At 39.5% G+C, this 24,734-nt stretch overlaps 1 protein-coding gene across 6 annotated transcripts in view; it reads left to right on the top strand.

Moving 5' to 3' along the window:
* Positions 1-24,734, top strand: part of THSD4 (thrombospondin type 1 domain containing 4) — a 331,149-nt gene that overhangs the window by 143,551 nt on the left and 162,864 nt on the right. For all 6 annotated transcript variants that reach the window (XM_054213910.1, XM_054213911.1, XM_054213909.1 and 3 more), the window contains one exon: positions 14,447-14,583. In XM_054213910.1, coding sequence (XP_054069885.1) covers positions 14,447-14,583 — 137 coding nt within the window. The remainder of the gene's footprint in view (positions 1-14,446; positions 14,584-24,734) is intronic.

Raw genomic sequence — 24,734 nt, 5'->3', positions numbered from 1 at the left:
CTAATACTCCTTGGTGCAATTCTCTGGAACGGAGTCCAGCCAGGTGCAAGAAAGTCTTCCTTCTTTTTCATTTTGAACTCCAAACATATGCGTATCTAGGTCTGCACTTGAATATTTACATTTCTTTGGGGAGAAGCCACAGTGTGAGGTTTATTCATGCAGAGACTGCTGTGAACTGTTTGTATTAAGGGTAACAATTGCCTTGATGGTAAACAACAGCATCTCAAAGTTTACTGTATGAGGGCAAAAATATTTTGAAGGAAAGCTACTGCTGTATCTATTATAACTAGACACTATGGAAGTCAATCAATAAACATAGGAAGGCTTGTGCACTCTGCCAGATCCCAGGCTAGGAACTTGAACCCTTTAAAAGAGCACAAGGACTTCATTCAGTTTGCCCCAGTGCCAGTCTCCAGTGGTGGAGATTCTGCAGTCTCTGTAAATAGGTGGTGCTTAATTATTCCTGGATAAATGGAAATTTATCTGTGAAGTGTAATATAAATCTTCCATGCTGCAACTTTGGGGCATTACCTCCTTTGCAGTTCACAGTGCACGTAGGAATTCTTCTATTCCATTCTGTACTTTATGTCTACTCATAGACTGACATCCCCTCTGTTTTTTCAAAACAGCATCATGATTTGAATCTTCCCTCTGTGATCATGGTTTCTAGAGCGCTGGTCACTCGTGCTGTCCTTGGGACAGGCTTCACATGGACCTGTGTCCATAACTGAATGCAGTGCTCCGGTTGAATGCTGGAGTTACTGATGTGGTTTGCAGACTGCCTCCTGTTTTATATCTATACTTGCTTATTTTTTGTAAGTTCGCCTCTTTGAGATCTTGTGTTAAATGAGATCCACTGTCTGCTCCAGATTCCTTGTTTCATTACTGCTTCCCTGTTAGTTACTCAGCCTGTGTTTGTGCAGGTGCTTGTTCTGTCGTAAATGTAGGATATTGCAGCAATCCCTATTACATTTCATCCTGCCTTTTCAGACCCTTCCCCAGGCTGTCAACATCTTTTTTTGAACTCTGATCCTTCCCTCCAATATTCTTTCTGCCTTTCCCAGCTTGGTGTTATCTGTGAATATAATCTCTCTATCCTAACATCTACTTTGTGCATGAAAACATATGCTGGAACTGTACTTGGGAAAGATCTTGCAAAATCCCACTCCGTACATACCATAATCCAGCCGGTGAACTACTGAGTATGGTTTTCGAACCAATTTTGTACATCCCTTATAGCAATTTCTTCTAGATGGCATGTTCCTAGTTTGAAGAAGTGTCAAACACCTTAGAAAAGCCAAGCTAAATCGCAGCCACTGCTTCTTCCCCACACAGAGCCTGTTTGGAGAAGGAAATTAAATGGGTTTGACAAGATTTTTATCTTGACAAATCCATACTGGTTGCTACTGCTGCCCTGATTATTTTATGGGTGTTTATGAATAGTGGGTTTGAATTCTTGCAGAATTTTTCCAGGAAATGAAACTGAGTTGACTTGTTCAGCATTTCTCGGCTTGTTCTGCACTTCGCAGCGCAGAAACTGTGTGTCCTTTTCTAGTTTTCTACCATTTGACACACCCTCCGTAATTCCCAAAGATAACAACTGCACCGAGATTGCTTCGGCAATTTCTGCAAGTGCCCAGGGTGAGTCCATGGAGCCCGGCTGCTCCAGTCACCCCAGCCTCTTGGCTGATCACTTGAATAGCAAAACCTACATTAGGAGGTGAGAAGAGAGCTTAATCTTTGTTATTTTGAAGTCCAGTTGCGAAGAGCGCAGAGGCGAGTAGTGCTATGATCAGAGCTAGTGGAGGCCAGCTCTCAGCATCAGGGAGCAGTAACTGGCTTCCCAGTGCCTTCCAGTTAGATTTTCCTGGATCCAAGCTTGCTGAGTCAGTACTTTTCAGTTGTTTGGGTTTTTTTTTTTATTTTTTTTTAGTCTTAACATCTGGCAATCAAAGCGTGAAAACTTGAAAAACCTAAATTTAAAAAAAAGAAAAATCAAAAATCTTGAGTCTCTGCAATGACCATTATAGCCTTTATATAAGAATAGTCTTAAAAAGAAATGTAATGTGAAACCAAATCTCCAGTATGGAGAGAGAATATTTAGGACTTTATCTGCTACCAGAGGGAAAGCAGCTTTCAAGTTAACTGACCCAGCTCCAGGTCACTGGCATCCTAGTGAAAACATTGTTCTAATGAACATTCATTTTTTTAACTAATCTTTATGAGAATTTAGGAAATAAATACCTTTGAGTATGTAAATAAAAGCACAGAATGTTTTAACTGATCCTTAAGTATTTATTTGGCTATTAAAGGACTGTGGCAGGGGACCATAGAAATACGCTTAGGACATTTTAGACTGAATAATATCCATATTAATATTTAAATAAGTACAAGTCTTTTTTAGTATTTCAGAAACACCCATCACATCGTAATAGTTATTTTACTTAAGGCAATTCTTAGGTGCATAATCTGTGAAATGGGGATCTCGGGCCTTTCCAAGGCCCTTGTGTCAGGCCTGAGGGCTGCCCTGCGTTGCAGTGTATTTATCGCTTATGGAGCTGCTTATTCTAGTGTACAGGAGCAGGAAAACAGCTTGGCTGAATTTAAGTAAAAATTAGTTCATTATACATATTTATATTTGCATTAATTTGCACACAGGTGGTTGGTATAATAGCGATACATTTAGTGACAAAACAGGGTGTCCGGTTCAGGCCTATCCCTGGCTCCCCAGTGCTGTAACTGGGCAGCACAGAGAAGCAAAATAACGTCAGGGTTTTTTTTGTAGGCTCTGAAACTGAGACTATCAGGTTTATTTACTGGGTCTTCTCCCCCAGTTTTAAACCTCTGTGTTTTTCCCTTTAATTATCCTGTAGTTCCGTCAGCACACACAGATGCATGCCATTAAAGAATCCGCATGCCGCCCTTTCTCCATAACTGCCGTCTCATCTTATTGTGCTGGAGCTTTTCACAAAAGCTTGTTTTATCAACAGCAAACTTGGAATAGTTATGATTTTTAAAAGGTGGCTTATTCTCAGGTTGTGCAAATCATAGAATCCCAGAACGGTTTGGGTTGGAAGGGACCTTAAAGACATCCAGTTCCACCCCCCTGCCCTGGGCAGGGACACCTCCCACCGGACCAGGCTGCTCACAGCCCCATCCAGCCTGGCCTTGAATCAACTGTGTACCTTCATTGAATTTGTCCAGCCACAGGTAGTGGATTTTAAGTTTGTATTCATCAAAGCTGCTGTGTTTATGTCACTGAAAACTGTAAATGACGAGGTTATCAATCAGAGAGATACGCTGTTATTTGCAGTATGTGAATCAATCCAGAAACTGGATTTGTGGAAAAAAAGATGTTTTTCAGAGTCACTGCCTCCTCTGGAGAAAGCAGGGGTAAAGAGGTGAGGAATGACAATTATTATTATAGTTTGATCCAAAATGGTTTGTCTGGGAAATTTTGGTAAATTCAGTCTGTTTAAATAACTGAAAAAAATACGGATTGAGATGGCTGAAAAGATTATTATTGTCTCTGAGTTGTGTAATTAATGTAAAATGAAAGTTGATTCCTGTATACCAAAATTTTAAAAAGATACTGTGTCATCATTTCTTGTAAGTAATGATGTAACAATTTTTATTTACAAAGATAAAATTTTAAGTTTCTTCCTTCCCCCCACCCCAAGCTAAATCACTCAAGGAAGCATAACTTCAGAAAGCGTTTTGACTTTAATGCAAGCTGGGCTTTTCAAGGGCAAGTTCAGTGCTCCCTCCCACTGCTGATGGGTAATTTTTTGTCCCCATATCGCAGAGAAGTGAGGATGCGCTTCAGTGAGGAGTCACTCCTTATGTACGGAAAAGCGTGCCATTAGTTTACAGGTAACTCCACTGGAACACAAACACGAGGCAAGACTTTCTTGTGGATCCCTGTTAGGAGTTTTATTATATACTAGAGATCTGGATATTATAGTCCTGGACTTTTAATGAAAAGCATTACTCTGGGAGCTTTTAGTGTTCAAGTACAGAGTTCTTGTTTTAATAGGAGAGAGACTTCTAAGACATTTAACTTTGTCAGCGTAAATATACTCCTTAAGAGATGACTGAAAGCTTTTGCCTGGAATGTTGCTGGGGGCTTCACAAGCCTGAACTTGAATCTCCTTTCTTCCCATCTACCTTTGGCATTTATTATTCTGAAGTGTGACATGAAGTCCTTCTTCAGTAGAACTGATTTGAATTAAAATGGCCAAGCACTCTGTGGAAAGTCTGAAGATAGGATTTGGAGGCATATTTACTAATGTTCCCAAAGTATTGATTTTTACACAACAACTTTACATTTGCAAATTTTTTTTTGGCTACTAGTGTGCTGATATTTCAAAATACAGATCTGGATGCAAGCTGAGATTTCAGAGGCGTGTAAGAGTCTAATAGAGCCAAATAGAAATACTCATTTCTTTCACATTTTAAAGCAGTATCGAGTTCCTTTCAGAACATCCCAAGCTTGGGACTGATAGCTCTTACCTCGGAAGTGGTCAGCACTTCATGGGATGGAGCACTTTATGGGATTTTCCAGATGAGAAATTGCAATGCACGTAGCAGGTTTTCTTCTCTGATGAGTGCCAGGATTTAAAAAAAAATCTGGCTGGAAAATTAAATTGTTTAGTTTAGTTGGAATTTTTTTTTCTCTGTAGTTTGGGCTTTAATAATATGTTCCCTAAATATTTTCATTTTATTTTTAATAAATTCTGTATAATATCCCTGCAAGAGAAGGCATCTTCCATGAAATCCTAATAGCCTATCTTCTACAAGCAGTTTCTAGGGGATGCCAAATGATACAATTACTGAATGGTTGATATAATTGAATTTACATTGATTAGCCAGTTACACCAGCAAATGAGTAAAATGGTGAGAAGAAAACTTTCCTACCCTTTAGAAACACCCATGTTTGACGTTTTGGACAGTTCTTAACCCATCATCTTATTAGGGTTTTACTGATACAATTTTAGCTGTTGCTGGATATAAAGGGAAGCAAAAAGTTTTGAGCTTAAGGAACTGTTGTTTGATTTTCTTCTACTTATCTAGCAACATTTTAATAATTTGGATTTTACATACTGGGAGCTGTTCTTCAAAGCTTCCCTGGAAGCGCAGTCCACGTGAAGCTGCCATCTGTGGGGCCATCTACCGAGGGATAGAGGGTGCAAGTCTGTGGCTGTTGTGCACTGTATGCAAAGTGTAAGTGCTGGCTTGTAAATGCAGATAAATACCTTTGAAAAAACTTTTTTTTGACTGACAGAGAACTTTAATCTGTGTTCACATAGGGCAGTGGAGACATCCAGTGGCCAATGTCTTCAGTGACTGACAAATGGTAGTCTCTGGATTCTGCCTGCCTAACAAATGAAAGGCTGATGTGAAAACAGGCATTGGTAGGAGGTGGGGTTTTTTCCTTTAAATTCAGAAAAGAAATCCAAATGCAACACAGTAAAAACTAAGGTGTGTGGAAAAAACTACTTACCTGGTCATGTCATTTAAAGGGGTACTGGCCTTGAGCCACTGTTAAACATATAACTTGTGGCAGTTCAGCTGACGCCAACAGCCCTTACTATTCAGGTACTCACGTAAACCACCTGATGAAGTGCTTTGCTGAACTGAGGCCAACAGCACATCGGCAGCTACAGTTTAGATTTAAATTGTTATGAGCGAACACATTTTAAAGTTTTTGTAGGCAAATGTGTATGTATTGATTTAAACTTTAAATGAAAAACTCAGTTCTGAGCACTGATTGAAAAAAATTGTAGTTAAAAAAGAAATAGCAAAGGCGAGGAATTGAGAATTGTGTTGTGGTTTCCCCAAGCCTTGACCAGACCTCCACCGTGATCAGAGGATACAGAAATGCCCTCAACTGGGAAAGACTGGCCACCTTGCAATATGCAGTGGTTTGAAGCAGGCACAATTGTTTATAGATGCTTTATTTAATTATGGCTCAATAATTATATTTGTAGGGTTTCCCCAATGCTTGTAAAAGCTGTAACCAGAGCAGAAAAGTACATACTCTGATAATGATCCTCTGCCCTTCATGGGGTAAGTGCCTAATGTTTATGTCTTCCAGCAGTTATGCTGCTGTTACTGCGGAAAATCTCTCATTGTAGGAGTTATCACTATTGCTACATACTATTAAAAAAAAAAAGAGGGTTGTTGAAGCAGCTCTTTGGATTTCTCTCTCTTATAGAAGTAATTCAGAATGGCAGACATGACTGAGCTCATTGTGGACAGTTCAGAGGCTTTTATTAAACATCTCAACTTCTTACATATCTACATTCCTCCCCTTTAACAGCAGGACCCAGGTAGAACATTCATACTATGTTAAGGCAAATTTTTAGGCAGTCGGAATAAAAAGAAATCTCATAAAAGCACATCCAGCTTAGACCTTTTGCTGATTTCCAGTTGTCCAGCTGGTCAAGAGAGACTTGAATGTGTGTGATTTTATGAATTACCTCTTTCTAGTTAGTTTCTTTTAATTTCATTGGGGAATAATAATCAACTTCCCAGCTATTTTTACTGGATGACAGTAAACCTGTAAGGTAGCATTAATAGTTTTTTAATGACAAAGGGATTTGGGAGGAATGGAGAAACCAGGAAAATTTGAGTAAATGACAATGTTTGCAAGTTTCTTACTGCCATAAGCGCTAAATATGAGGACGAGATTATGGAATATCGGGGTGTTACAGAAATATTTCTGTTCACTGAAGAAAAATCTTCACTGAATCTATTCAGCAATAGTTCCCCATGACTATTTAACATAGGACTTACTGGATCGGGGAGTAGAACAAACTGTGGTGTATTCAGGTAAAGGTGAGAAGCTTGTTTGAATGATATTTTCCTTTTGGGCTTCATATTTGTTAAAATGTACTTGCCATTTCGTTATAAAAGCTTGAATATTTTTTTTTACTTAATATCTGAACGCCAGTGAAAAAAATATTTTAAATATATACTAAGTTGTTGAGACAAGATGAAGTAATAAGCATCTTTATTACATGACAAAATGAAAAGTGGAAGTGAAAAGAAAAAAAAAAAGGGGAATGTTCCTCTATAACTGGAATGAAGAATGGAAAATTATTTTTGAAAAAACATCCAAGCCAGAGTAATAAAAGTTTCTAAGAAGTTAAAAAAACCGAAAGGGACAAAGTAAAAAATAAACACCGCTCTTTCTGGTTATTGTCAAGAGATGTTCCCAAGCCTAATAAGGACAAAGTATCAAAAAAGACTCAAATAAAACAGATCGCACCACATTAGTATTTCTGTTGGAAAGACCAAATGTAGTTGCATGATAATGATTTCCTGGAAAATGTTTGCATTTTGTTATTTAGAAATCTGGCAACAGGTAACTGCTGCAAAAAGCTTATTCCTTCTGGCCTCTTCAAAAACGAGTAACTGTCCATTGGTGGAAACCCAGCCTGACTCAGGATGTTTTCTGTTGTGGACTGGTAGCCTCCATCGCTAAATGGCAAAACTGCAACTGATGTTCCAGCACTGATAACTAAGCCAACGTAGTCTATTATCCTAAACAGTGAAACCTTAAATAACGTAGTTCTATTTTCTTGAAAGCTTCGTAGGGAATGTGGTATTTTTTGTTTCCAACACATTTTTCTCCTTTCTATAGGAAGCTGGATAAACAAAGTTGCCTCCATTTAGTACTACACCAGCACTTGTCATCCCTGCCAAGCCATGCAGGTGGGCACTGGTGGATGGTTTTGAGTATGGAATTGTCAGGTTTGGGTCTGTGTCTGGCGTGGTGTATCACTCTAAAGTCTGCAGTGCAGCTGGCAGCTTACAGCTGCAGCAGAGTGCAAGAGGGCTAGACTTCTGCTCCTAGTGTGTTGGACCCGTCCGTCTTTGTTTCCCTGCTTGTCTTGAGGCACTTCCTATGTGCAAATAAAACCTTTGAAACTTTGGTTTCACAAAACTGTAAGTTCTGCCTTGGGGAATACAGGACATTAAATGACAACTCCTGGATGAAAGAGACCACAGCTTTATTTAGATGACATCAGCCTGTAGACTTGCTATAGCGTTACTAACAGGTATAGTGAATACAGGAGTCTGAGAAGTGCCAGGCTCCTTACTGCACTCTTCTTCTTCCTCGGCCCCACGGGCTTCTGTGGGGGAACCAGGAATGTCTGTAACCTGCAAGTCTTGTCGCCAAAATCCCACAGCATTGGTGAGCTTTATCTACAGCAGATGTTACATGGATAGACACGAGCACATCTCTTAAAAGTTTTTCCAGTGTCTGCTATGCCCCATTACACTGCCCGTAAAGCAGATTCATGGCTTTAATCGTGAGTAAATACTGAATTACAGCCCATGGTAAGCTAGGCCCTGAAAATAACTGAGCTATGCGGAGACAACTTGTTCCTGGAACAATCGGTTCTGACACATGGTGGGTGAGTGTATCTTGGCTCGTTACGGAGAAGCACTGAAGTTGCCTTTACAAGGCAGTGTGCACACAGCCTAATTTAAATTTGCTTAATCCCATAATGTAGCATTAGCATGAATGTGATATTTGCTTGCCAAGAGTGTGCATGCCACTTCTCTATGGGCACCCTCAAGGCATGTTTCTCAAATTGCAGAGCTTGTTATTAACTATTTTTAGATGTTTAGGCAAACTTACAAAAACTGACAAATGGTAAAAGTATTGTGTAATGTTCTGTGGAGAACCAGAACTGCTACATAGATAACAACGGGGAGTCTGAATCTCACATTAAATTAAGAATTGGACTGAGGAACCATCAAGGAGAGCTTGAATGTTCAAGTTCCTGCCTCATGGACTTTCTTTGCTGTATTCCAGTTGCACTGACAGTTAGCATTCTCTGTGGTGGGAGATTTAATGTGTGTACAGTAAGACACCGTACATGCTCCAGGCTGCTTGCAGTCTCGGGAGCTGAAACAGAAAAGGGGGAACTTACTGCATTTTCTAAGGGCAGTCGGTGTACACTTGTGTGCAATGTCATTCGTTTACTGATCAGTTGCAGTTTGATTTGATTTGCACATTATTTCCTGGGGTTTTTTGGTTCTGTGGCTATTTTTAATTTCCCTTTGAACAGCTGAATACATTATTTAGCAAATGTATTGCAGTTGGAATGTTCTTTCTTGTAACATTTTTTCCTAAGAATATCATTAGATTGAAATTCCTTGCATTGGCAAGCTGCCTGTTGAGCTCTCTCTGTATCTCTTCAAGCTCACTGCTGAGTAGCTCTACGACCGATCCGGCCTCTCCGTCCACTGTGCCTGTTCTCCTCCCTGCCCCATCTCCTTGGGCAAGAGGTGGGAGAAGATGGAAGAGGAGGCTGAAGGAAGGGAATAGCTTACATGAAATCCACAGCCCTTGCATGTGCTCTGGTGCAGCCTCTATTGCCTGTTCGTAAGGGTTGTGTCAGCCTTGACCAGCACCCAGGGATGGCAAGTTTCGTCTGGGGGATCTTTGCTGCTCTTTGAGGGCTGCCACTGTGTGCCTCTGGGCATGGCGTAGGGAGCAATGCCCTTAATTGGGCTGGAGGACTCCCTCTTAGTAAAGTTTTAACATTTGGAAATATTCTTTCTCAATGAAATGCAAACAGATCTATTCAAAAGCTTCTGCAAGTAGGAATGTTTCCAAAATGGGGACTTTCTGCCTCTTTAAACGTGCACAGGTTTGATACTTGGGTGGGGTGTTTTTTGAGGGCAGTAATTTCTTACACTTTCATTTAATGAAATCAATAAGGGCCAAGATTGATGTGGGATGAGAGTAAAATTATGCAGAGTTCTGCCACAGAGGGGCTGATTCACCTCTTGTGCCAGGCAGTAGGCGAGGGCATGAGGCAATCGTTATTTCCAGCACTGTGTAACGATGCTGGGAATTTTCCCGCAGCAGCTGACCAGCCCTGGCGGCACCTTGTGCTGGGAGCATGTCATGGACTTGTACAAACCTGTGTTTTCCTAACAGTGGGATTAAAAGGAGTTTAGGATGGCTCTTTGAGCATCAGCCTGTGAACCCTGGGGGAGGACAGTTTCCCCATGCTTGCTTGTGCTGCGGCTCGGTCCTGCCCCTCAGCCAGGTCAGAGTAGAGGCCTCTGCCTGAAGCGCTGCTGAAGGCCTGGTTTCAACTCCTGCCATTGGTTGTAATGCCGTAACATCTAAATCCCTCTTTTTCCCCTTAAAAAAATGTGTGAGTGGGTCGTACAGTTGATTTTTTTTCTCAAACTTGTACTGCACTGGAATCTGCAGGGTAGGTTGAGATTAGATATGAGGAAGAAATTCTTGACTGTGAGGGTGGTGAGACACTGGCCCAGGTTGTCCAGAGAAGCTGTGGCTGCCCCATCCCTGGAGGTGTTCAAGGCCAGGCTGGATGGGGCTTGGAGCAACCTGGTCTAGTGGGAGGTGTCCCTGCCCAGCGCAGGGGGGTTGGAACTGGATGATCTTTAAGGTCCCTTCCAACCCAAACCATTCTATGGTTCTAAACAGGCTTTTTAAGGGAAATTAATTATATTTATATTTAATTGTGATTTAAGTTTGATCAATTAAATCACTCTCAGGAGAATAAAAGCAACCGTAAATTAATGTATGGGTTGCTCCTACTCCTCCACTCTTGCATTCATTTTCACTATTGCTTATTGTGTGAACTTGATAAATGCACTTTGGAAAGTCACGTTTCCTCTTTTTCCAGGTTTATGCATATTTGTCGGTACACATGCAATGCAAAATATGGTCTGTGTGTGAATTTTAGTGCACCAATGAATAGGACAGATTAACTGGAAATCAGATTGAATTTTGTACTTAATGCTGTTACTGCTGGTAGTGACAGACTTCAGGTTTTGTCTGTCTGGAAGGGTAATGATTTTTAAATTAGTTCCCATCTGCGGGGCTTTCGTGTCTTGGTAGAACATGTAAAAGGCTTAATTTAAGGTAGATTTACCACAATATCTGCTCTGTGGCATGGAACAGGTGCCGCTTGTAATTAAACATGAGGTCTCAGTACCCTTACTGATGAGCTGGGAGGTGACAGAACTGTCCTGTGGTCCTGTTCTTGCCTGCCTGGGTCTTGTAAAGAAAGGTGGAAAGTAAGTTTCAATGGAGGACTTGAGAAAAACTCCCAAGTCTTGCAGTTTAGACAAGCCCAGGATATCCCTGAGGTACTTAAGACTAGTTTGGCAAGGACATTATAAGAAATGTACTGATTTTTTTGATTTAGATACTTTTTCAGTCTGTAAAATGAAAACCAAACATTACATATTACCAGGATTATTTACTAAAGGCACCTCCTTCACTTAAATCAATAACAAATACATCTGGCAGACACTGCGCGGTAGCATTAAATTTCACCCAAGTTTGCTGTTTAATAAGGTAGGGTAGGGTGAGAATTTCTGCAAAGACTTGGTTGTGCTAAGGTGGGCATGAGAATGAAAAGCAAATACATTAGGAAGAAAGTAAAACAGTACCTTATAGTGAACTGGCTTAGTAACTCTGTCACCCTTAAAAAGAGCCCATTTTTGAGTGGAAATGTGTCTTGCTGCCAGCTAGTTTGGAAGGTCTTCACCTAGAAGCTTTACTCTATTCCCTGAGGTGAGATAGATCCTTTTGTAAAGTCTGGGATCAGATGACACAGTACTAAAACACGTTGCCTGCGTGGAATCAATCGCTTCACAGCTCATTGTTTAATTGACATTTCACATCCAGTTGCCAAGCCAATAGTCTAGCTTGACCTACGGCTTAAACTATAAAAACTCAAGAGCTGTGGCAAAATACTGGGTAAGGGAGGGTGTCAAGATACACGTGAGGTTAATAGGCAGTGGAGTACTTTTTACTAGTGCAGTATCTTGTTTTACAAGGGAATTCTAAAATGTGTTCATTCTGCTGTAATTTATGCATAGTAAATACACAATGCATACATAAAATCCTAATGGGAAATGCTTTGCATTCAATGGGGGCAATTCACACAGCAGATTTTGCTTTTCTTAGATGAAAGGTTTTTTTCAGATCTTTGACATCTGGGAACATTGTCTTTAGGTAGTAGTAATTTGGTATATGACTAAGCAAGGCAGTGCCTTGCGATTGCTCATCAAAAGAATCTGAATATCGAAGGTCAAAGGGTAGTAGGGTGAGGTCCTCATACAAACTTTTATTCCAAAGTATGTTTATTATTAAAGCTTGAATTTTTATTTTTCCGGGGGGGGGGGATGACTGGTCAAAACCAGTGGCTGTTTTAATTTTTCTTTTTGTATGAGCAGGAACAGTTCCTAATAAGAAAGAATGAAGATAAAAGTTATGGAATAGGAATCATATTTTACAGCACAAGTAATCTCAGTTTGCTTTTCGGTTGTTAATATGCTGCATTAGCATCAAATCATAAATAAAGGAAGAGATAGGTCCAGGAAAAAAATACCATACTTCACCAGTTAATTTCTTCATCTTTCTGAGTTCCACAAAACTTTTCTTGGGATATAGAAGGCAAACTGAGAACTTCAAGAATAAGTACTTTAAAGGACCAAAACCGAATGAGAGATATTAAGAGGAGGAAGAGTACAGGAAGGTGAGGCTTCAGGATACTTTGAACTAAAGGGAATCAACACAGAAGATAAGGACGTTTCCGAAACTCTGAACGGCTAGTTTGACTTGATTTTAGGGAATGGGAAGATAAGAAAATGTACACTGTGGAGGTGCTGCTTGATGGCTAGCGTTGCAGGTCATAAAAATAGGACACTTTCAGACACAGAAAAGGACAAGTTGATTTCAATTGTAATGAATCACTGAAGCTGTATTATATTTATTTGAGAGTTCTGAAAATAGTTATGTGTGAAGTGACTAAGCTGCTAAGAGTAATGCTCAGTTTATCATTAAAACTAACTGTTATACTTGGAGATTGAATGGGAGGAAATACCTCACTTTTTTTTTTTTTTAATAACTACGTGAAGCAAGTCCTTGGAATGATAAGCTAGTGAATCTATCTTAAAAAAGCAGAGAATGGAAAAATTACCTAGTTGAGCATGGCATGCATAGCTTCTGCAAAAATGGAGTGAGGTAAACAGATCATTGACCCCACTTAAAATTAGTGGAGGTTTTTCAGGATTTTATTAAAAGGTTGCCAGATGTGATAGATAATGTATATGAGTAGCAATTCACTAGCTGCATGAGGGGAAATCTAACATCCAAGTTTCAGAATTGGTCTGTGCTAATCCTGTGTCTGCACAGGGGTAACTTAAGTTGAGCTGAAAGTTTGTTAATTTTACAGAAAGCAGATGTTAAATATATCTGTTTGAAACAACTGCGTGTATTTATTTTGTCTATTTGTTACATCTAAGATGAAGACTCAAATATACACTTAAGTGAAGTGGGAAATCCTGGGAGTACCGTGTTTTAGCAGTTAAGGTGTGTAGCGTCTCCTTTGACAGATTAAATAGTGGGTTTCAGTTTTGTTACAGGGTATGAGCTGAAGCTTGGTGAAGTCAGGGGAATTTCAGTTTTTGATTATGGCAGCAAGGAAAGTCTTGTCAAAAGAAAAAGGAGCTCTGTTTGTCCCTCAGCACCACAGTGTAACAGCGCTACTCTCGGTTGGAAAGAAGCTGAAGGTATTGTTACTTCAGTTGGCAAATGGGGGTAACGAACTGTGTGCAACTTCAACCTGACAGATGATTTGAAATAAAAAGACTACACAAACGTGTTAACAGACTTGACAGCATAAGATATGTGGAGTGTTAGGCTATATCTGTTTAAGTAACAGATTTTCACAGGAGAAGATAGCTGTTTCTTGTCTTCTGTGTTCCTCTCACCCAGAATTCAATGGATGATTTCCTTCTGGTTCTTGCGTGTCAACAGAGATCACGAGGTTTTGAATAACGATATGTTTTATATGTTTTTAAAAATCAAAGAGTTGTTCTTTTCTTAATTTTCTCTTGAACTAAGGAACAGTCACTAAAATGCAACTTGTAAAAACGAAGAGTAAAAAAGAATGGATTCTTTTAAAAAATTTGCATCCAGCTTGTTTTATGTGTTTCTTAATGCCAAATGTTAGTGTGCTTATTTGATGTGAACTGACCGGTGACTACACGTGAGCCTAACTTGATGCACATCTTTCTGATTACAGTGTAACGTTGTTGACACTTAAGAGTTATGAACTGTCATAACATCTTATTATGTTTTAAGAAAACTAAATTTGGCAAAGTTTTTATAAAAATAAAAAATACTCTTGGTCATTTAAGAAAATATCAGTCATTAAAAACTGAAATGCTGCTTAAATTTTCATAGGATGTGTTGGAATGCTTACATTGGAGTTGGTTTCTTAGTCACCATGCGTTTGATGTAGCCATCGCAATGTATTCAGTTTGCCTATTTGTCTCTTCCTCCCAAACCTTAGTGTTAAGTTAATGGGCTTTTTCTTTTTAAAACTACTGCTGTGGTCGTTATAACGGGGACTTTTCTCTCTTTCCACAGTGAAGGGAAGTCAGAAGTGTGAGCTGAATTGCCGTGCGATAGGCTACCGATTCTACGTGCGGCAAGCTGAGAAGGTGATCGATGGGACGCCCTGTGACCAGAACGGGACTGCCATCTGCGTGGCTGGGCAGTGCAAGGTACGGCTGCTGCCTCGGGCAGGTCCGCCTCTGGGCGCTCAGTGCCGGCTCAAAGTTCTCTAAGAGGCTGATACCACTGTACCTCTGAAATGGTGTCATCAGCTTCTTTATTTTTTTGAAGTAGTTGTGAAAAATGTTACTATTATTACAGATTTCTTAACCAATTTTTCTATTTCTTAACTAATGTTTCTGTCTACTGAGAACAACTGAAAGGCTGGATTCAGAAGGTGTTCTGGCCACAAATAGGGTGACTTTCAGTAAGCTTTTTCCACATATATAGCTTTCTTCAGAAGAATCTCGATGAAAGAATCAGAACAAAAAGATTGGAAGCTTAAATAAGAGAGAAATATAATATCTTTCTTTCATTAAACCCTAGAGGGGAGATATTTTTTTCAGTCTGCAACATAATGGTTTATTCAGGTATGTGTTTATTTTGATTGCTTTTTAGCTGGTGTTACTGTAACTTCTCAGATTGGTCCGTGTTTGCCATTTTTATGAATCAGGTCTTACTGGCTGTCTGTTTACTCAGCGGTGATGTTCTTTTAGAAAATACTTGAGTGAATGGTTATTTTTCAAGGGTTCAGAAGGAGCTACTGTGTTGACTTTTTGCAGTCTGGTGTGTGAATTCCCGTTGTAATGAATAAATACACTACTTTCTGCAAGATGGTAGCAATTTCAAACAAAATGTTACGGTGTTTAGAAAAAAAAAAGTTTGTTTGTAATCTTTCAAGTAAGGTTAGTGGAAGAAATAAATTCCTAGCAGGGGGCATTTGACACTTGACTGATGTTTCCCATATATGTTGTCAAAAGAAGCAGAAGTGGGTCAGATGCGACTCATGAACTCAAATAGTGAAAGGTCACGTTCAGTTTAAATAGTTGGTTTGCCAGAGGAAATCACTTATGATTACAACCTTTTCCTCTGTGTGTCCAGATTCCTCTTACTTGTGCACATCTGGACAATGCCATGTATCTTTCTGTTCTGTATTTCTTAGTGCAAGCAAAGCCATAGCTTTGAATTGCCTTTGTAGGTGATAGAGCTGTGTGAAGTTGATTATTCTTTAAAGCTTTTCTCGATTGCAAACCAATTCAGAAAGGGCCAGAAATTTGTTTTAATTACAGTTCTGATTTATGACTCAAAAATCTGAAAAATAGGTTTACTTTATCAGCTGTTGTATTCTCCCAATGCTGCGCAATTACAAAAGCATATACTGATACGTTTGTATAGGAGGTCGGGACAGAAAGGAAAGGCAGTCTTCAGCAGCCTAGTGGGAGAGTGTTCTGAATTCTGAAAGTCACCCATTGTCCGTGTAGGATGCCACTTCCCAAAGCTGCGTGTAAACAAACAGTAGGTTATGAATCCTTACTGAGAATATGTAATTTGGGATTGATAGAATTGTGGAATAATTCAGGTTGTAAGGTGGCTGGGAAGGCCGTGTATTTCAGCGCCTGCTGAGAACGGGGCCTGCCATACGAGACAGCTGTCATGGCCTTTTCCAGCTTGAGTTTTGAACCTGTTCCAGTGTTTGAGCAACATCATAGTGGAATCTTTTTCCTCATAGTCGACTGAAATTCCCCGTACTGCAACTTGTGCCCTTGGTCTGTCAACATAGAGCTTTACCTCTCTGAGAATCTGGCTCCATCTGCTCTGTTACCCTCCCACCCATTAGTTGTAGACAGCAGTAACATCTTCCTTTAGCCTTCTCTTAAGGCTGGGGGTTCCTAGGCTGTAGTTGTTTTTTGGTTTGGTTTGGGTTTTTTTTCCTGCGGCGTTGAAAATAGACTTAAAAATCAAAATCTCTGTGTCTATTTAAACTCTTCTATATTAAAATTACTTAACTTATTCCTTTTTTATCAGTTCCCTATGTAAGATTTCATGTTCCCTATGATTTGAGGGTGAATTAATCTGATACGCAAATGAATATTAAGTTGCATATATTGCCCGTCTCCTTGGACTCCCAAGATTTGTATCCCACTCGTGTAGGCAGCAAAACTATTAAAAATAAATAAAACAATTTTACTTAACAGTGATACTATACACTGTAGAGTGAACATGGATGTAGCTGAAGGATGTAATAACTGAAAGAATCAAATAATTTAAGTTTTGTACTGTCAGATGCTTAAGAATATTTTTCTGAAAAGTTGTCCACATTTACAGTTAACTGAAAATATTTCTCGAGTAATGAAGCTTATTCAAATTTTTGTGGTAGGTAGCTCTTCCTTGACTGCACATTATTTTTATTTTGTTTAAAGTCAGATAATTTAAGTGTCTACCAAATTTATGGTCTCTATCGCCCTCTGTTGGACATTTTGCTGCATTACCAGAACAATAATATCCTTGTGTTAAAAAACATGATCTGCTTTGTTCCCAGGACCATTGTTTCTGGTAGTATTTTCAGTTTACTTTATTCTTAGAAACAAAAGATGGAAAATGTTGCTATAATAAAAATTACTTAAGAGACAGAATAAAGAATATGAAAGAGACAGGTTTACCTTCCTCTGAAATAAAAATTCAACACGTATGAAGGGAGGTATTTCTCACTTCTCACTCTTTAACCATTTATAGCATTATGTAAGGCAACCACAAATAACATTAGTTAAAGTTCTCAATATATGAAATGCAGTCATACCTGTTAGCACTGAAAACATATTAAAAAGAAGTTTTGTCTTAACGTCAAAATCAGAATGTTTAATACATTAATTCTCTCCTTTTTGAGTTGTTAACCAATGTTAGATACTATAGCCTTTTAAAACTGAAGTATTGTTTAATCTTAATCTTTAATCAGCAAAGATAAACTATAGCATATGAGAAGATTTTAAAAACAGTGGTATGTACAAAAGTCCTTCCTAAAGCCTGGCTGTTGTGGCCATTACAATATCATGCAGGAAGGTCAGAGCAACAGTATATTTCTGACTACCTCTGAACAGCATCCCAGGACCATTTCCTTACTTCCAGTGAGTGTCTTTTTTCACAGTTTGCTGTTCTTTTGTTCAATTGACCCCCGGAGTTGGATGTAAAAACTTTATAACTTGTCCAGCACAAGAAGTGATATGTAAAAGCTCATTTTTCAGATGTAGTCCTTCAACAAAACTCAATTTGTTTTTATGATGAAATATCGTTATTGGTTTGTTGGTTTTTTTCACTTTCGTATTTGTCTGGGGCATTGCAATAATTGGCACATATAATAATGCAAGTAATAAAAAAAAAACCCTCACTCATCATTGAAATGATTATGTACTTCCTGGTGTAGACTATGAATTCTAGTGAAATGAAACCTTTTAGAAGCAATTAAATAATTTAAAAATAAAATCAGGCAAAATGGGAAGAACCAGGAGATATTCTACCAATGCAGAAGAAAGAATTTTAACAATGATCTTGATAATCAGCCTTTCCCAATATTCAGGCAGGGGTGAGCACTGACTCATTGTCATTTTGGGCACAGAAAAAAGGTTATTTGTGAGCTGTGAAGCAAATTGGGTTTGCAGAGATGTCAGTTACCACGCAGTGGCGCACTTTACAAAAGTATTAGTTAGCATTTCACATAAAACTTCATTTGGGTGGGAACCGTAGGTATCTGAAACAAGTATTTTGTCTCCTGATTTTTATATTACATTTTCTCTTGCATCATAGTTTATTTTCATTTTCCAACTTTCCAGCTTCTGAAGTTAACTGAAAATATCTGAGCAGCTTTAAAATGCACACAGTGAGTAACTTCAGTAGCAAAATGACTGGCAGTAGAGATTTTACTTGCATTTAAAAAAAAAAAAAATATTGCATCAGATGTTGAAATCTTTGCAAACTTTATAGGGAGATAACTTAAATCAGCTATAGGAAGCATCGCCAAGCATCCTAAATCTCCATCAGAAAAACATGATTAGGCAAGGAGCTGCCATCTGGAACTCTGCTGACATGCACTAGTGTCCAGGTAGCAGACCCATAGGTGGCATTGTTGTCTAAATTAGGGAACTCTTAATGTCTGCAGGGTCAGAGTGACAGATCAGAGTGATGAGAACTGTGTGCTTTCTGTAGGTTAAGGTTGTTCTCATAGCTCATATATGTTGGAATATAGGTTAGTCCTATCGTTGTTCTTGTAAGGGTAAAGAATCTTTTTTCTGTAGGAGTCTCAACTTACTTGTATCATGTTGACTGCTTACACTTAAAAAAAGTGTCTGGGGTGGATTTGGTGTTCTTGTCTGTGTGTGTGCTTTCTTAAAGTTGGAGCCAGACTTCCCTCCTTTCTCTGTCCTCTTCTGTTTAGTTTGTAGGTTCTTCCGAGCCAGTACCCTGTACAGTGCTAGCTTCTGTGAAGCTTTTCTCCTTGTTCCCTAGGCATTACAGTGTTAATTTTTTATCAGTAGTAATGTAAGAAAGGACCTAATACCTGGATTACTATAGCAGAAGCAAGGGCATGTGGATATCTGTATCTGTCCCTCAGCTGAACTACAGGAAATGTTTGTCATCGCTTCTTCATCTTGTTTGGTTGCTCAGAAGAGGGGAGTGTATTCTTCACTGCACAGGCACTTTGTGTAAAGCTCTATGTCTTGAGATACAAAGACTTTGAAAGCAGGCTGAGAAACTGTACGGAGTGAAACCTTGGTCTGTGCCTCAGTGGCGTGCTCTGGCCATCAGTACGTTGGTATTAGCCTAACTGGCACGAAGGTGAGTGGGTGAGGATTGATGTTAAGCATTACTTGTATTTGAGGAGGACCAACTCTCTCTAGGTACTTGACCTTATCCTAAAAGGGGGCCTTGAAATAGCGAATTAGTTACGTTGTTTTCACCATGGGAGCGGCTGTGTTAAGAAGTTGCCTGCTGCAGAGAGTTGTCACCAAGGCTTTGCCCAGGATACGTTTGCACACAGTATACCCTCTATGGAAGTGGAGAACTAGGTTTGGCAGCCTAATGGCATTCAGATGCTGAAATGTATTTCAGGATCAAATGAAAATTAATCTCTAGTTTATTAATATTTGAAGGCTTGCTTTTTTCTTATTTTTTGTTTGGTTTCTATCAGTAGGAGCTGAGGACACTGTGCTCTGAGCTCAAGAGCTTTTCAAGGACTAGATAGGATGCATTCCAAGAGGCAAAAATCAGCATTCTGCCAGATCTTTATTTAATTTTGCACATACTGTGTATGGAACCTCTGTTGGAGGCTTTTTCTTTTAAGGAAAAATAGTTGATCTGTAAAATATACCATAAAAGTGAAAAACTATAGTTGCAATAGAATGTGCTCTCCTCCTCGCTGCCTTTTCGTATGTACTGTTATAATTTCTTGGCTGTTGGAAATAGGACTCTTCATTGTTTCTCTTCATAATGACTTGCTAATGCCAAGCATTGCACTGGGAAACACCTGTCTGGCATTAATAAGGTGTTAATGGAAGAGCTAAGAAATAACTCCTTTTGCCACTTCTTCCCTTTGTTTGCATAGTTTTCTGCTAAATGTTTTACAGAGAGTAAGTGAACCTCTGTAAGGTTTCTTGACCTCACTATCTAAAAGGTCTTTCTGCCTTCCTCCATTTATAAAGCAACATTAGAATTTTTTTTTTGGCATATCATCTTTGGCCATGACCTGATTTAAGTTGCTTCTGATAGCTGATACACAGCTGTGAAAGATACTGGAAGGCTAACTTTACTACCTTGGAACCGAGCTAAAACTGATGGAAAACCTGATGACAGGAAATAATGAATAGCAAAGCATTCAAGTCAGTTAAGTTCAAACACAATGAGTAAGCACGAGATCTCTGTATTTGTTCTTCTCCCCTTGTCTATCAGCCTCTCGTCCCAAGAAAGACCTCATAATTCAAAGGATGGAGCTCCTCACTCTTCCGTGAAGCTGCTATTGGAATCTGTAGTTCCACGCTCTTCAGTCTCATTATAAATAACCCAGTAATACAGATGTTGTCAGGATCAGGTGTTACAATGGCATTTAACGTATTTATCCAGCCCATACAGTACAGCATTTATGCTAGTGCTGTGTTTTGGGTTTTTTCTCCCCAGTTTTAAGCCAGTTATGGGGGGACAAACTGATCTTTATTCAGTTTACGTTAACGCAGTATAGATATGAATAGACCGCACTGAAATAACCTTAATCAGGCATGAAAATGTTCAATAAATTTAATTTAATGAGAGTGAATTTATATAAGAGCTGCCTATTGTAATTGTGTACATAACCTTTTTTTTTTTTGCTCCAGCACTTGGAACCCTAAAGTGAGATTTCACTGTTTTGTTGAACTACGGCCTGACAAGAAACTTGTGAAAAGACACAACATAATTCAACAATGTTAAAATTTGGCTTACAGAAAAATGAGATAATGATAAAGATAATGAAAAATGGAGAAAAATGTTATCACTGTATGTTAAAATGTTTTCACCAGAGCTGCTGCCTGATTAAACAGACTTTTTTCTTAAGTGATAAAATATTCCAGTGTCAAATACCTGAGGCAAAATCTCAATCTTGAAAAACATCGCAATCAGAATTCAAAAAATTAAATGCTTTGTAAAATTGTATTTATCATTTCAAGTTCATAGCATATCAACAGAATGTGTAATTAAGGTTAATTGATGCTTATAATTTTATGAAATATATTCCTTCTTTTAGATCAAATTATCTAGATCGTTTTCTTAAATGGCAAAGAGGAAATAGCTTCCTTGTGTAACTCAGAAGATTTAAAAAATGAAATACTAGATCTTCTAATTATAGTATATCTTAGAGCTATGAATGAAGTTAAAACTGTAACATTTGGAAAAAACCACCAACAGCGAAAAAACAAACACCAAACAAACCTAAAATGGTTTTACAGAATGTTTTAATTATAAAATATTTTTTTAACTGCTTTTAATTATTCTGCATAGCACATTGCTTGGAATATGTTTGCTTTACTTCAGTTTGGAGCAAAAATAGTTGCTGAATTGTGCCATAGAATCATAGAATATGTTGGGTTGTAAGACACCTGTAAAGGCCATGTAGTCCAACCCCCCTGCAGTGAGCAGGGACACCTTCAACTAGATCAGGTTGCTCAGAGCCTCATCCAGCCTGGCCTTGAATGTCTCCAGGAATGGGGCCTCCACCACCTCTCTGGGCAACCTGGGCCAGTGTCTCACCACCCTCAGTGTAAAGAACTTCTTCCTAATGGCTAATCTAAACCCACCCTGCTCTAGTTTAAAACCACTGCCCCTCGTCCTGTCGCTACATGCCCTTGCAAACAGCCCCTCCCCAGCTTTCCTGCGGGCCCCCCTCAGGTACTGGAAGGGGCTCTAAGGTCTAGGAATGGATAATCTAAATTCTGATTACCTGCGTGCTCCACCCTGTGTCTCTGTTCTGCTGTCAAATGCAGTCAATAATGTAGAACCTGCCGCGTGAAGCAGCTTGAGACATAGGACAGTCAAGGAGTTGTGTGTAGCTTTAATTTGTTCTTGTTTCTGCAACTCTTTTTAGCAATTATTTTGCAGATTCATGTGCCTTTCTATAAAGGTAGAATGCAGTCCCTAGTCTGCAGTATGCATCTGTCTTCACAGGTTGGATAACGGTGGTAGGAAGTGCGTACCAGCTCTGAGCTTAATTGTGTCACTACAAAAGTAGTTCTGAAAGCAAATGCTATTATCTCTAATGATCAAGTGACACAATTAGGGAATCTTACTACATTTGAGGTACTCTTCTCTCTGAACTAGTTTCAAAGTAACACATTTTTTAAAAAATCAAAAATAAAGCTGAAAAAAAATTTAAAGTTTTCAAGAATGCTAGGGATACTAATGGAATAGAAAATAAAAATACTGTATGTTTTTGGGCCCTGCTTTTTTTCCCTGATTAAACAGGTTGATATACATCAGGCTGCAAGTGAAGCCAGGTTTGGTTATTAATCTGGTGGTATTCCCTATGGCAGAATAATCGAAGGATCGCTCGTGGGTGCTGCGTACTTTCTCTGGGTATATACTCTCTTCCTCAGCCTTTGACTCCAAGACAGCTGATGATTCTGGCAGCTGAAGAGGAAACCAACCTCTATAATTCCCTGCCAGTCATGTTTTTTCCGTTCCCATCTTTTAGACTTCTTTTCAGCATTTTAGTGTAGTATCTTTTTTTAATGTCTGTCCTTTTAGTATTGACTTTCTTCTTTGAAGTTTCTCTTTTAGCTTGAAGCTGTTGATAGTACTTTTCAGTGTCTTTCTGAGGCCGACAACTGGCAGCATTTGCTGGGTAGGAAGGGAGAGACGAACTTGATTGTTTTGAGTTCACTGTACAAACAGCAGTGCATGCAATTTAGTAATCCTCCCAGCAGAATTATCTTCTGCACCCAACATGCTTTTAAAGAAACAAGATAAAGTCCTGTAATACAGTAACATACTACTATCAAATGATGCTGAGAGTGTTTATTGAGAAACATTCAGTAACACGCCAGTCCCTTCACATGGTTATTCATAGAGTCATAGAATGGTTCGGGTTGGAAGGGACCTTAAAGATCATGTAGTCCAACCCCCCTGCCCTGGGCAGGGACACCTCCCACCAGACCAGGTTGCTCAAAGCCCCATCCAGCCTGGCCTTGAACACCTCCAGGGATGGGGCAGCCACAGCTTCCCTGGGCAACCTGGGCCAGTGTCTCACCACCCCCACAGTCAAGAATTTCTTCCTCATATCTAACCTAAATCTCCTCTCTTTCAGTTTAAAACCATTACCCCTTCTCCTGTCACTCCACTTCCTGATAAAGAGTCCCTCCCCATCTTTCCTGTCGCCCCTTTAGGGACTGGAAGGGGCTCTGAGGTCTCCTCGGAACCTTCTCTTCTCCAGGCTGCACAACCCCAACTCTCTCAGCCTGTCCTCACAGCAGAGGGGCTCCAGCCCTCTCATCATCTCTGTGGCCTCCTCTGGACCTGCTCCAACAGGAGCACTGCAGGGGGTTTTCCCCAGAGCAGAGGGGCAGAATCCCCCCCTCGCCCTGCTGGCCACGCTGCCGGGGATGCAGCCCTGGATGCAGTTGGCTTTCTGGGCTGCGAGCGCACATTGCCAGCTCACGTTGAGCTTCTCATCCACCAACATAAACAAACCTGAGCTCAGTCACTCGTTCTGCTTCTGAATTACTGGTTTTCTGCCATGATGTGGAAATAAAGTGTAGACAAGAAAAAAGGAGTATAGATAAAAATACAAAATAAATGTGATCTCAAAGCTATTCCTTTTCCTTAGTCCCTTTCCCGAGTATTGATGAACGTGTTCTGAGAAGACAAGCCGTGGTAGCCTGCAGTGAGGTGGCCCGCAGCGTGGTGCTGCGCTCACAAGAGAGGCAAGCTGGTGCAGAACGCTGTGCCATGGCTGGGGTGGAAGTGGTTGATGGGCTGTCTATTATGCAGGAATTAGTATTTCATAGTTAATGTCTTTTAAGTAACTAAGAGAACCAAATCTGTTTTGTGTTACATCACAGCAGTTCAAAGAAAAAAAAAAAAACAACAAGAAATTTCAACCCATTGAAATTCATTTGGGGAAGATGGGAAAGCGATTGTAAAAGGGAATCATGTAGCTAGTGCAAGACCCCTCTTCTGAGGTTAAATAGCAAAAGGAAACAAAGTAATTTAGATTTTATTGCAAGGAAACAAAGAGGCTGCGGCAGAAATAATGTTCTGAAACTCAGATGTAAGGGATCTGTTTAACACCTGGACAAGCAAGCAATGGGGAGAAAGTTATTAAGAAGGGGACTGACTGCATAAATGTTCATTCTTGGTCTCCTATTTACAACATGGATGAAAACGTCACAATTATTCCTAAATTATAAAACAAACAAACAAACAAAACACCCCGATCTGTGTTTTTAGTTATAGTATTTTTCTCTCTCTGTTTATTGACTGTATTATGGGTTTTTGTGCTAGAGATCAGAGCTTGGAAATGTTCAAGCCATTTGACTTTCAGAATCTCCTTGTGGTGATTAGGTTAGGATTCCCAAAAAGGGTTATGGATTCCACTTGGCAGAACGTACAGAGAGATCCTGGCACCTTGATTAGATGCCTAAAACTAGACATGGTCAGTAGTCCCCCAGTAGTCTGAGTGGTGCTGTGGCTTATTGTCCGTGCTGAGTTTTGTGTCCGTAGCACAAAAAGAGAAATGAAGAAACTATTGTTGTCTGGTAATGTTTATACTAGAAGGCTGTCACTGTAAACAACCACAAATGATTTTGTC

The sequence above is a fragment of the Rissa tridactyla genome, chromosome 9, assembly GCF_028500815.1.
Source record: "Rissa tridactyla isolate bRisTri1 chromosome 9, bRisTri1.patW.cur.20221130, whole genome shotgun sequence".
NCBI lineage: Eukaryota > Metazoa > Chordata > Aves > Charadriiformes > Laridae > Rissa > Rissa tridactyla.
This window is presented reverse-complemented; position numbering and strand designations above follow the sequence as displayed.